Source organism: Pithys albifrons, chromosome Z, assembly GCF_047495875.1.
Source record: "Pithys albifrons albifrons isolate INPA30051 chromosome Z, PitAlb_v1, whole genome shotgun sequence".
Classification (NCBI taxonomy): Eukaryota; Metazoa; Chordata; class Aves; order Passeriformes; family Thamnophilidae; genus Pithys; species Pithys albifrons.
The window spans coordinates 23,755,721-23,767,890 of NC_092497.1; the positions used below are offsets into that span (position 1 = coordinate 23,755,721).

At 38.6% G+C, this 12,170-nt stretch overlaps 1 protein-coding gene across 4 annotated transcripts in view; it reads left to right on the top strand.

Moving 5' to 3' along the window:
* The window catches only part of MAST4 (microtubule associated serine/threonine kinase family member 4), a 301,151-nt gene that overhangs the window by 273,711 nt on the left and 15,270 nt on the right, over positions 1 to 12,170 (top strand). For all 4 annotated transcript variants that reach the window (XM_071581454.1, XM_071581455.1, XM_071581457.1 and 1 more), the window contains 7 exons: positions 874 to 1,012; positions 2,059 to 2,191; positions 2,904 to 3,069; positions 5,743 to 5,844; positions 9,783 to 9,905; positions 10,151 to 10,263; positions 12,019 to 12,146. In XM_071581454.1, the coding sequence (XP_071437555.1) occupies positions 874 to 1,012; positions 2,059 to 2,191; positions 2,904 to 3,069; positions 5,743 to 5,844; positions 9,783 to 9,905; positions 10,151 to 10,263; positions 12,019 to 12,146 (904 nt within the window). The remainder of the gene's footprint in view (positions 1 to 873; positions 1,013 to 2,058; positions 2,192 to 2,903; positions 3,070 to 5,742; positions 5,845 to 9,782; positions 9,906 to 10,150; positions 10,264 to 12,018; positions 12,147 to 12,170) is intronic.

A 12,170-nucleotide genomic window follows, 5' to 3' on the forward strand; every position in this document is an offset into this window, starting at 1 on the left:
GGAATCTCCTTGCAGTCGGTACCCAGGAAGGAAAAAAAAAAATTGCAGCGTGTCTCAAAGCAGCCATAACTCTCCTCCTCTCTCTCCTCCTCTCTCTCCTCCTCTCTCTCCTCCTCTCTCTCCTCCTCTCTCTCCTCCTCTCTCTCCTCCTCTCTCTCCTCCTCTCTCTCCTCCTCTCTCTCCTCCTCTCTCTCCTCCTCTCTCTCCTCCTCTCTCTCCTCCTCTCTCTCCTCCTCTCTCTCCTCCTCTCTCTCCTCCTCTCTCTCCTCCTCTCTCTCCTCCTCTCTCTCCTCCTCTCTCTCCTCCTCTCTCTCCTCCTCTCTCTCCTCCTCTCTCTCCTCCTCTCTCTCCTCCTCTCTCTCCTCCTCTCTCTCCTCCTCTCTCTCCTCCTCTCTCTCCTCCTCTCTCTCCTCCTCTCTCTCCTCCTCTCTCTCCTCCTCTCTCTCCTCCTCTCTCTCCTCCTCTCTCTCCTCCTCTCTCTCCTCCTCTCTCTCCTCCTCTCTCTCCTCCTCTCTCTCCTCCTCCCTCCCTCCCTCCCTCCCTCCCTCTCTCTCCTCAGTCCTGGCTCTCCAAGTGCAAACCTTTGTGTTGGTAGGGTGACAAAAATTCTCTGAGGGACTCCTCCCAACACCACCCCCTTCCTGTGTTTGAACCTTTAACAATTGGTATCCAGGTGAATCCTTGTACTGCTCTCTCTCCTTCCTTCACACTGTGTTTCCAGTACAGTAATTGATAGGGTTACAGCTGAGTCATCTGATTAGAAAATAAACATTTATGACAATTATTTGTGTCCCTTCCTGCATCATATATGGATTTTACTGACACACATCAGACTTTATTGTGTCATCTAGAACATTTGTCCTGCTTTCACAGGTGGAGACTGTGCTACTTTGATGAAGAATATGGGTCCCTTACCTGTAGACATGGCAAGGATGTACTTTGCAGAGACTGTTCTGGCCTTGGAATACCTTCATAATTACGGAATTGTACACAGGGATTTGAAACCAGACAAGTATGTATATGAAATATAACTGAAAGAGGACTTTGAAATTGCTAGACAAAATATGGGAGGTTTAAACTTGCTTAGACTATATTTGTGGGGTTTTTTCTTACAAATTCTGTATAAATTCACAGTTCTTACACAGATGTGAATTTTTGTTACTTGCAGTAACAGAAAATGCTTTTTTTTCCAAAATAGCTAATTAAGAAATTTCTGTGTTTAAGATGGAAGAGACTATCAGTGTAACTAAAAAAAAGGTACTGCTCTTCTGGTTGAAATGGATGGAAGAATGCATTTGGTTATTAAGGAGAAGTTTTTTTTCAAAATACACTTAAACCAGTGTTCAATACAAAATGTCGGCTTGCAGATATTGGCATATATGAAGACAAGATTGAACAAATGGAGAAATATTTCTTACTGCATAGTTTTTGAGGGTTATTTTGTTTTTCGAGGCAGTGTTTTTAATTTCAGTATTTAAAAGTACAGTATTGCTCCTATACTTGTGAATTAACGTTATAGCAATTAGATGAAGTGCAAAATATGGCCATTACAACTCTATTAATCTTCTTCCTGTTTCACATTAAAAAAAGAATTGGAGTCATGGATGTTAATAGATGATATCTTCATAGTGTGATACCATAGGACAGTGCAGTTTTAGTTACTAACTTAATATCTGAGAGGTTTTTTTAAATGCATGACTCGACTTGCTACAGAGAGAAAATGCTCACCTCACTTCAAAAGCGATGTGTAGCCTATTTTAGGTATTTCAGATGATTGCTTTCTCTTTCTTCAAAGCTTCTAGCTTTCAGCTCTCAAGACTTTATATAGTTTTGTAACACATAAAAAGTTTGTTTACTTCTGATAATAATAGTAACAAAAGTAAGACTGAGATTTTTAACCTGTTTGATTTGTACCTAGTTAAATTACTTCTTAAGCTGTATTTATACTTTTACAGTGCTAATGAAACATTTTTCTGTAGGTATTTTAACAGTGTGAACAATTACAAGCAGAGAATGTTGAATTACATCACAATAACTTCAAATCTTTCTATTTTTCAGTTTATTGGTAACATCCATGGGCCATATAAAGCTTACAGACTTTGGCCTGTCGAAAGTGGGGCTTATGAGTTTGACGACTAATCTCTATGAGGGTCACATTGAGAAGGATGCCAGAGAATTCCTCGACAAACAAGTAAGAAAGAGCATTTTTCATTTCTACATTGAGTGATCACATGAAGTACTGTTTTTGCCACCAGAATGTGCTGTGATAGTGAATTAACCATTGTTATTTCTGCTCTGGTTTTGCAATTGAGTGTGTCAGTTTAGTGATGCCGTGCAGATTATTCTAGGCCTTTCAGTTTCTACATTAGGATCTATTAGAAAGATGAACAACCTCGTTGTGTTCAAGTGAATCTGTGAGAGAGACAAATGGGAAACTGTTTTTGTTAGGAATTCAGAAGTCTCAGCAGAGTACTTGTGGAGCTCATTATGCGTTGTAAAACCAAGGATGCTAAAATCTGTGCTATGGCCCATTTCTCTTTAAGCATGCCTCATTACCATTGCTCACAATCTGTTCATGGTAAAAGTTCCTTAAGATAAAACCATCATAACCTTCATGTAAAGATAGTTGTAAGTTAAATAAAATACTTCCTATGATGGATTTGCATGCACCAAGCTCAAACTGTCCTTTGCTTGACAGATATGCAAATGTTTTATTATGATGCTTCCTAATGTAGGTAGGTTGTTAGAAAAGCATTAGCTGTTAGACAAACTCAGCTGTTACGCAGACTAAGCCGGACTGAATTCCATTTTTCCATGTTTCCGTATGATTTCAAGAATTATAAATGATGTGATATAGCTCAGTTAAACTTGTTTTACCATCATGCTTGTTTTCTTTCTTTTAGGTCTGTGGTACACCTGAATACATAGCTCCTGAAGTGATACTGAGGCAGGGTTATGGAAAACCAGTGGACTGGTGGGCTATGGGAATTATTCTTTATGAATTTCTTGTTGGATGTGTGCCATTCTTTGGAGATACACCAGAAGAGCTGTTTGGACAAGTAATCAGTGGTGAGGATCATCACAAAAGAAAAATGATTCAATTTCTGTTAATAGTAAATGTATTTACAACTTTACTGATACTAGGTTTTCAAGCTAGTTTTGCTCAAAGACTCCATCTTTATTGTAATATTGAAAACCGAAATACACTATCAAAATAGTAAGGATAAATTTGGATTAAAAACTGAACTTACTGTATATTGTTGCTAAGTACAGAAGTTCAGTGATATGTAATACAATGGTTGAGCTGCATTGTTTATAAAAGTAAAGCAGTATCAGTAAAAAAGTAGTGCTGCTATGGCAATAGTGATTTCAGTCTTTGGCAAAGAAATCATACCAGGAAAGAAACAGTTAAATGTCCATAAACTGGAAAATGCCTTATGGCACAATGGATAAATTAACAAATATGTAATAAAACTCTAAAACAAATGTCTCCCAAATAATAAATAATGAGAAAGAGAAGGAAACAAACTCAGTTCACAGATTGTTAATGATTTCATTGGTGATTGTTGTAGTGTAATGTTACTTCTGTAGCAGCTGTTCTTCTTCCATTTAAAATTGCAGACTGACCCTAAGTGTTGTTATGTGACATAACTGAATGATAATTAAAAAGAATTGTTTACTGTCCTACCTGCTGTTTGTTTCCATAAATTTCCCGGATGTATAGATGTAGAGGGTTTCTATCCACTACTGAGTATTTTGCAGTCTCTTTTACGGTCTTCATAAAAGATCCGGAAGCTAAGAATTCACCTATGGTTCCTTATTCTCTGAGGATGCAGCTTGACCCCCTTTTGTACTTAAGGAGACACTCTGTCATCATCTCTGAAGTTGAAAGCCAGGCTTGTTTGTAAACTGCATTGAAGTGCCTGTGACCTCTTTATGCAACATTCTAGTTATTCGTAGATATATAACCATGTTGTGTTCTGATGTGATGTACTGAGTGGCAAAAAGAATGAACTGTTTAATTAACACAAGCAACAAATGATGTCTTTTTTCAAAATGCCTCATGGCTGCAATACATATTCATGCTTTATTTTCCAAATCAGATTTAAACTGCAGTGGAAGCTGTAGGCAGGAAAACTCATGATTTTATTGCATTTCCAGACACATGCACCTGTGTCTTTATCCTTACACTGACTTGGAAAAAAGAGGACGGAATAGCCTAAAATTAATGACAAAATTTGTACTTTAGACTTTTATTTTGCATGTGGCAATAATTTTATGTTTTGTAAAATATATTATGTGTTACAATCTAACTGATACTTACATAAATATCTTTATTTGTTTGAAGGTGTCCATTTATCTTATAGAAATTATTTATAGAAGTGTATTTGTAAACCTGATCTGTTTCCACTCACTCTCCAAGGCTGTTGTTTAGCTTAGTTTCTTGTTTTGATGTTGACTTACAATTTTTTTCTCTTCCCTTTGAAATATGCTTAATTACTGAAATAATTCTTAGTCAATATCTCCAGGACCACTCTTGTTCGATAAGTTTTGTGTGCTAAAATAAACGGTCCCCTTGCATTGACTGTTCAAGCCGTGTTGAAGAGCTCAAACTGTAGCCTAGGCTTTTATTCCAGTTATTGTGGGCAAAATCTTGAAATTCTACTTCAAATTCTACTGTAAAATCTTGCTGCCACCTTCTTCATTGTAGGTTGCCTTTCCTGCTCCCCAGTTTCTTCCCCCAAGGACAACTGTGGGAGGCCTGGCAAAAGTGATACAAGTTTAAAATATAGCTTCTGAAACAGATACATTTCACAACTGTTTATTTCAGTACCTTTCCTTAAAGTCTGAAATACGAAGGTTAAACTTGTATATAGTTTCTGATGATAATTTCTCCAGATATGATTATTTTGAAGGAAAAGTCTGGGTCACATAATGACAACAAAATTCTTAACAACCTTCTGTATTTCTGGAGCTCCTAGTGTTCTGTTTCTGTGATGCCAAAGTCCTTGAACCTTTCAAGACCCTTCTGCAGAGTTTTATCTAAATATACATTTCTGGAGATAGCTTCTGCAAAAAGCCAGACAGAACTTGCTCTGCTGCTGTTAGTTCATGTTCATATGCAGGGTATCCTGTCTTGATTGACTGATGTAGGAAAAGCCATAATACTGTAAGAATCTGTAGAGTGAGGTGGTTTTCCTTGGAAGTACAAGACTCTTGTAAGAAAAGCTCTATTGTGGTGTATGTCTTCAGAGCAGAATCTGATACCTGGACCCTTAGTCATGGCTATAATGACTTCAGTGGGTCTCCTGGCATTATAGAAGGAGTAGAGGTGTGAGCAGCAACTGCTGTGTCACGTTGGCTGTGTTCATCTTAACAACAGTTTTCATGAAAGTCAGCTACAATTTAAACCATGATTTGGGGGGACAGGGAGAAGAGTGTACAAGTTGTGCTGGTATTTTGAAAAAGTTTTTCATGAGCGAAGTGTTCTTTTGTTCTGTTACTGAACACTGGTTTGGGTTAAAGGATGCTTCCAAGGAAAAGGGGAACAGAATACATTTATGGAGTCTGTATAGAGAGCGTAAAAATTGGAAGTAATTGGTATCCAGGAGAGTAACTTGAAAAAGTTGCTTTAACTCTGCTCTGCAGCATGCTAGGTAATGATGAGTGCTTTCACACAGTTCGTGCTGAATGCTCAGATCAGACTTCAGTAAAAACAAACAACTTTCTTGGTTTTTTTAGATGAAATCAACTGGCCTGAGAAGGATGAAGCACCACCTCCAGATGCCCAGGACCTGATTACCCTACTGCTCAGGCAGAATCCTTTGGAAAGACTGGGAACAGGTTAGGAGGAACTAATTTTAAATTGTCAATGTTCTAGCAGTAACTTCTGTATTCAGCATTGGAAGCTTTTGTTCATCTTTTTTTTTACTTGGGAAACATCTGTCTGGACAAGCAGTGTGACAACTCACCATTGTAACCAATGGTATTTCATAGATTCACACTGGTAATAGTAACTTAACAAGATGATGACTGTCTTCTTTTTTACTTTTTTTTTAATTTGTTTATTTGTTTTGAGTTTACATGTGCTCATTTGCATTTACTCTGAAGTTGATAATATTTCTCAAAGCAGTTAGGCATTGGATTGGTTTTCTTCATGAATACAGTGTGAGTAACTAAACACAGAAACAGAGAAGGGAAATCAATACACAGCTTCTTTTTTTAGAAGTACCTTAGCCTGTCAAATTAGTTCCTCCAGGTTTTAGGATAGATGATGAGTATTCAAACTAGTTATTTAGAAATGATTCTCTGAGGTTGTGTGGTAAAAAGTCTTGATATTCTTATTCATCAAGCACTATCACCTTGTACGAAAAAGAATTAAAACAAAAGTATGAATGTTAAGAAAGCATTAGGACTAGAGAGCCTGCATGGGCCAGTGAAAGAACTGTACATTATGTAACAGTTTATTTATTTGGGAGTTTCTGTGAGAGGCAGTAATGAAGAATATTATGCATGATTTTTAAGTGATGATATATGGGGGACCCTAGTCACAAACTACCATCCCATTGGGCAAAGCACTAGGTAAACACAGCAAATAAAGGCCTCCTACATAAAAGAACCCAAGTACAAAGGTATGGTCTTGTTTATGTGAACATTTTATGCCATAAATATAAATAGATTGGGGATGCTAAGGAAACCTAGTGGTGGGTTGAGTTGGCATGAGAGCATTTGGAAAATTACTTGCAAAACTGAGTCCAGTGGTCAGATTGTGCTACATATTTTTAGACCTCATTTAAAAAGAAGTTGTTAGAATCAGTTCTTAACTGGCCTTACCACAACTGCTCACGGCAAATGTGAGTATAACCCAGACCCCTAGTTTTATTGACATGGTCCCAAATGACATACCTTCCTTTGGTTTCCTTTGGGACATGTTGAAGTGACTGAGATTAATGAACTGCATGTCCCACTCTGAATGTCAGGGATCTGTGGGAGCAACCCATAGAGTTCTCTGTAACTGATGGACTGGAGTAAGTGGCATCCAGCAAAGTTTATTGCTGTCCCTTGCCCCATAAAGTGTCATGCCCCAGTAGCTTCTGTGCTTGCTGCCTGCTTCATCTGCTGCAGAGGGCACTGCTGCCAAAGGCAAAATGGAAATCCACAACTAGTTTTATTCTCTTAAGTATATTCTTTCCAGTTGTTGGTTTATTGCCAGGATACTTTTTCCTGGTAAACAGTGTGTTAATTCAAGGCTATCACCCTGTGAGGTGGATTGTAAATTCTGCCTCTCTTGCTACAGCTGATTGAGAAAGTGAATTGGCTGGGATAAAGCTGGCTTAACTACTGAAATTGTCAGTGCCACCATGTGGATCACCTGTCATGCTCATTTAGGGACTGATGTCTTTAAAGTGCTTGGTCTGTGTAATAGTTGGCAGTCTGAAGAAGGAAATCAGGCAGCCATTTCTTTGAAGCATGGGGTTCAGAATCTGCAGCAAAATTCTAATATTCTTGAAATATTAGAATCAGCTCACAGAAGTGAAGACTGCAATGTGATGAGTCCCATGAAGGCACTGAAAAATAGCACCATTTATCCCAGGTTCCATCATGCATTTGAAGTGACAGGCCTGTCTGTTAGTACATATTAGAAAGCTGCTTAGCACTTCATGAAAATTGTAATTGTTTATTTGCTCAGGAGGTCTGAATGGCATAGGTAAGTTGAAGGAAGAGAGATAGGTACCTCTTTTGAAGAAGAAAAATGACATGAAAAAGACTTCTTTGGGTTTGAAGTATCTGATACTAATAAAGAATTGTACAATTCTGATGTAATACCTCATTACTGTGCTCAGAAAAATATTCACTCCTTAGCTAGTGACTTAGATGAAATGTGATTTTGGTCTCCTTTGGGAAGCTCTGGCTTCTATGAATTTTTCCCTGGTTCAGTCAGAAAAGCAAAGGACCCAACTTAGAAATCAAACACTGACTTAGAAACCAATCCTGGAGATTTCACGCTTTTTCTATGGCTATTGCCTTACTTAGCCTTGACATAAAGGAGTATACAGGCTGTATGAATGTGCTTGGTGAACCCTGGCTGCCCACGAGATGTACCCACCAAGCTGCTCTGTCCTTTCCCTGCTCAGGTGCATGGGAGGAGAAAATATGCAGACGGCCATGGGTTGAGATAAGGACAGGGAGTTACTGCCATGGGCAAAGCAAACTCAAATCAGGGAAGTTAGTGTATGTAATGGGGTAGGATAATGAACAATAAGAAAAAATTTAAAACACCTTCCCTTCACTCCTCACTTCAACCTGGGCACAGCTTCACTCCTGATTTTCTTCCTCCCTTTGAGCAGTGCAAGAGACAGGAAATGGGGATTGTTGTCAGTGCATCATATGCTGTCCCTGCTGCTTCTTCCTTGTCATGCTCTTCCTTGTCATGCTCTTCCTTGTCATGCTCTTCCTTGTCATGCTCTTCCTTGTCATGCTCTTCCTTGTCATGCTCTTCCTTGTCATGCTCTTCCTTGTCATGCTCTTCCTTGCTTCAGTGTGGGTCCCTTCCATGGAGTGCAGTCCCTCAGGAACAAGACTGCTTCAGCATGGATTGTGTGGGGTCACAAATCCCGCCATCAAACGTGCTCCAGTGTGAGCTGCTTTGTCCGCAGGGCCACAGGTCTTGTCAGGAGCCTGCTCCAGCAAAGGTTTTTGCATGGCACAGTGTCCTTCAGGCATCCACCTGCTCTGGCATGGGGTCCTCCACAGGCTGCACCTGCACAGCTGCTTCACCGTGGTCTTCACCTTGAGCTGCAAGGGAATCTCTGCTCCAGCACCTGGAGCACTTCTTACCTCTCCTACACTGACCTTGATGTCTGCAGGGTTGTTCATCTCACCTGTTCTCACTCCTTTCTTCTGTCTGCTATTGTGCAGCAGTCTTCCCCTTCTTACATGTGTTATCCATGAAATGCTGATCAGCCAGTGGAGGGTCCATCTCGGAGCTGGCTGGCATTGGCCCTGTTGGATGTAGAGAAATCTTCTGGCAGCTTCTCACAGAAGCCACCTCTACAGTACCCCCGCTACCAAAACCATGCCACGTAAACCTGATATGTTCAAGCTGGCAGCAGGTTTTGCTGCTGCAGGTGATTTGTTTGATGTTTAGAATTAGATATACGCTTGTTGATGACATAATCTCCCATCTTCCCAGGACAAAACTTGCAGTATTGCACTGTGCTCTTAGAGTTGTTGTTTAACTTGTGTAATTGTTTTAACTAGTGTAATTATTTAACACATATTACAAGAAGCAGGCAGTAGTCAGTAAGAATATAAATTATAAGGTATTTCCTATAGAAATGTATATTGCTGCCATAAAACACCAAAAGGATCTCTAGGTCAACACTAGTATTTATACTGAGCAACTATTAAGAATCATTCTGCATTATTTTATAACTTGTACTTACCTAGTGCATACATTTATATTTTTATAACTATTAATACTGCGTCTGATGGTTCTGACTGATGAGTAGCTGACAGAAATATCCAGAATTAAATAGAAATGTTAGAAGGGGGGAAATTATATTAGTGCCACCACTGTTAAAGAAATGGGCACAACAGAACTGGGACAGAGAAGATCTCTGACAAGTTTAGGATATTCGCATGGAAATGGGTAGTAGATATTCATGCATCCAGTGATGACTTTGCCTTTCCATGACTATTTGTCTTACTGGGTTTGTAGTTCAGATGATGTCAGAGGATTTGTTGTGTGTTGCTCACTATTTTTTCTCTGGCTCCCCCAGGTGGTGCGTATGAGGTAAAGCAGCATCAGTTCTTCAGAAGCCTTGACTGGAATAGTTTGCTGAGGCAGAAAGCTGAATTTATTCCACAGTTGGAATCTGAAGATGACACAAGTTATTTTGACAGTAGGTATTTTATGGTATTAAAAAAAAAGTGATGGATGCCTTGTTTAAATAATCACTGTCTTTGACTCTTGGTTACTGCTCTTAAAAGCCCCTTTATCAGAATCACTGGCAGCTTGCAGTTTCACTGGGGGGTTGACATTTCAGCAGAAATAATCTTAAGAATAAAATTAGACTTTCATTTATTATTAAAACTTGCTATCCATTCTTCCTGAGAAATTAAAATATTTTATTTCCCTTGTCTGTAGCTCGTTCTGAGAAATACCACCATATGGAAACTGAGGAAGAAGACGATACCAATGATGAAGATTTTAATTTGGAGATAAGACAGTTTTCCTCATGTTCACACAGATTTTCAAAAGTAAGTAAAAGTTGCTGTAATCTTAGTGTGTGTTGTGTACATGAACATTTTTCAACTTGTACAGAGTTTGGAAATGAAAAATGTAGAAGAGATGTATAGGGCATTGTTTTTTCAAGAAACAGTAAAGTTAACTGAAATTGAATGAGAATACAATGAGTAACATTAAAACATGGGAAGATCCTGTAGAAAAGTTATTTCTTGAATCTCTAAAATACTGATGGAAAATTATGATGGTATTTCTGCAGAAAATTCATGGTGGCATAGTAGAATGTATAGGGGAACCATTCTGGTGAATGTTAATACACATTCTTTATGTTGGTTTACCTGTGCATAATTTTCTTGTTATGTCCTGAGTATCTTGGAGGTGATAGCATAAGAAAAATTACAGTACTACCCTCTAGTAGCTTATAGTTTAATGATACTAGACTGAAGTTAAAAAACAAGGCAGTTGTTAACGTTTGTTTTGGTCAAGGAGAAATGTGGATTTGAGGTAGTGATTTGAGTGCTCTGAACTGAAGGTAAAACTGAGTGTCCAAAAGGTAGTGCACTTCTACAGTAGAGATGAGAGCTAATTATTGCTGCACAGAGTACACTAGTAGGAGCAAAGTGGATGTGCTCAAGAAATACAGTGGAGGATGGACTGGTGGGAAATAGTGGAAGTGGAATACCTAATGAGTGAGCGTTTCATCTTAACACAGCATCCAGCAGTTATTTTCAAAAGTCTTTTATTTCAAAAGTTTATTTCATGAGCCGTTAAAAGATATTTGGGACATTTAAATTTGTATCTTGTTTGTCTTAGGTTATGCTTTAATAAACTGGTGGATTTTATTCTGGCTGTGATACCACATGTGTCGATAACATGGAAGAACAGAGATAAGAATTGTGGATGTAGTTATGCTCATTCTGTGTAAACTTCATGAATTGACTTAGTCATAGGTTTCAAATTCAGATACTGATAAATACATGGTCTTTTTGGAGATAACTTAGATGGGAGGCAATGGATACAAGCTAAGACACAGGAAGTTCTGTCTGAAGACAAACACTTCTTTACTCTGGGGGTGATCAAGCACCAGACAGGTTGTGGAGTCTCCATCCTTGGAGATCTTCAAAAGCTTCTGGACATGGTCCTTAGCAACCAGCTCTAGGTGACCCTGCTTGTGCAGAGGGATAGGACAACAGGACTACAGGGATTCCTTCCAGCCTTTTGCTGTGATTCAATTTCTGTCCTTCTGATGGCTCTTTTACACATGGACTATTTGATTGGTTAAAGTTGTCATTGCATCTCTACCTGTATCTCTCAGATTGTGTTCCATTTGTCAGCCAAGCAAATAACAGACTTCAGTGATCAGAGTTTATTTTTAATAGAGCATGTGCTTATTCTTAAGTACATTCAGATTACTTTGTCTGCTTTGCCCATCTGATTGAAAGACTCTAAGACAGTGTCTTGGGAACCACCAAGGCTATAGATTTTGTTTGCACTGTCATGATTCACACTGTGAAATGAGGAGCAAATGGATTAATTCATAATGAGAACAGGCTGTATTTGTGTACTCATATGTGGGGAGCCAAGAAAGCAAAATAGGAAAGCATGTTAAGAACACAAACTCATGGAGATTTGAAAATATTCAAGAAGTTTGAAGTTTGCTCTCTGAAACACTGTATATGCATTTAGAATCATAGATCTTGCATATATTTTTGATATCAAATATGTCAGTGATGAATTGATTTTTGGCAGGTTTTTTTTGTCTGTAATAGGTTTTCAGTAGTATAGATCGAGTCAGTCAAACACAAGGTGAAGACAAGGAAGATGCAGGAGACAAAATGAAAAATGTAACATTGCCATCTGTGGAATCTTTAAGCTGGAGTTCAGAATATTCTGAAATGTAAGTAAAAGAAGGTGCTGAAAG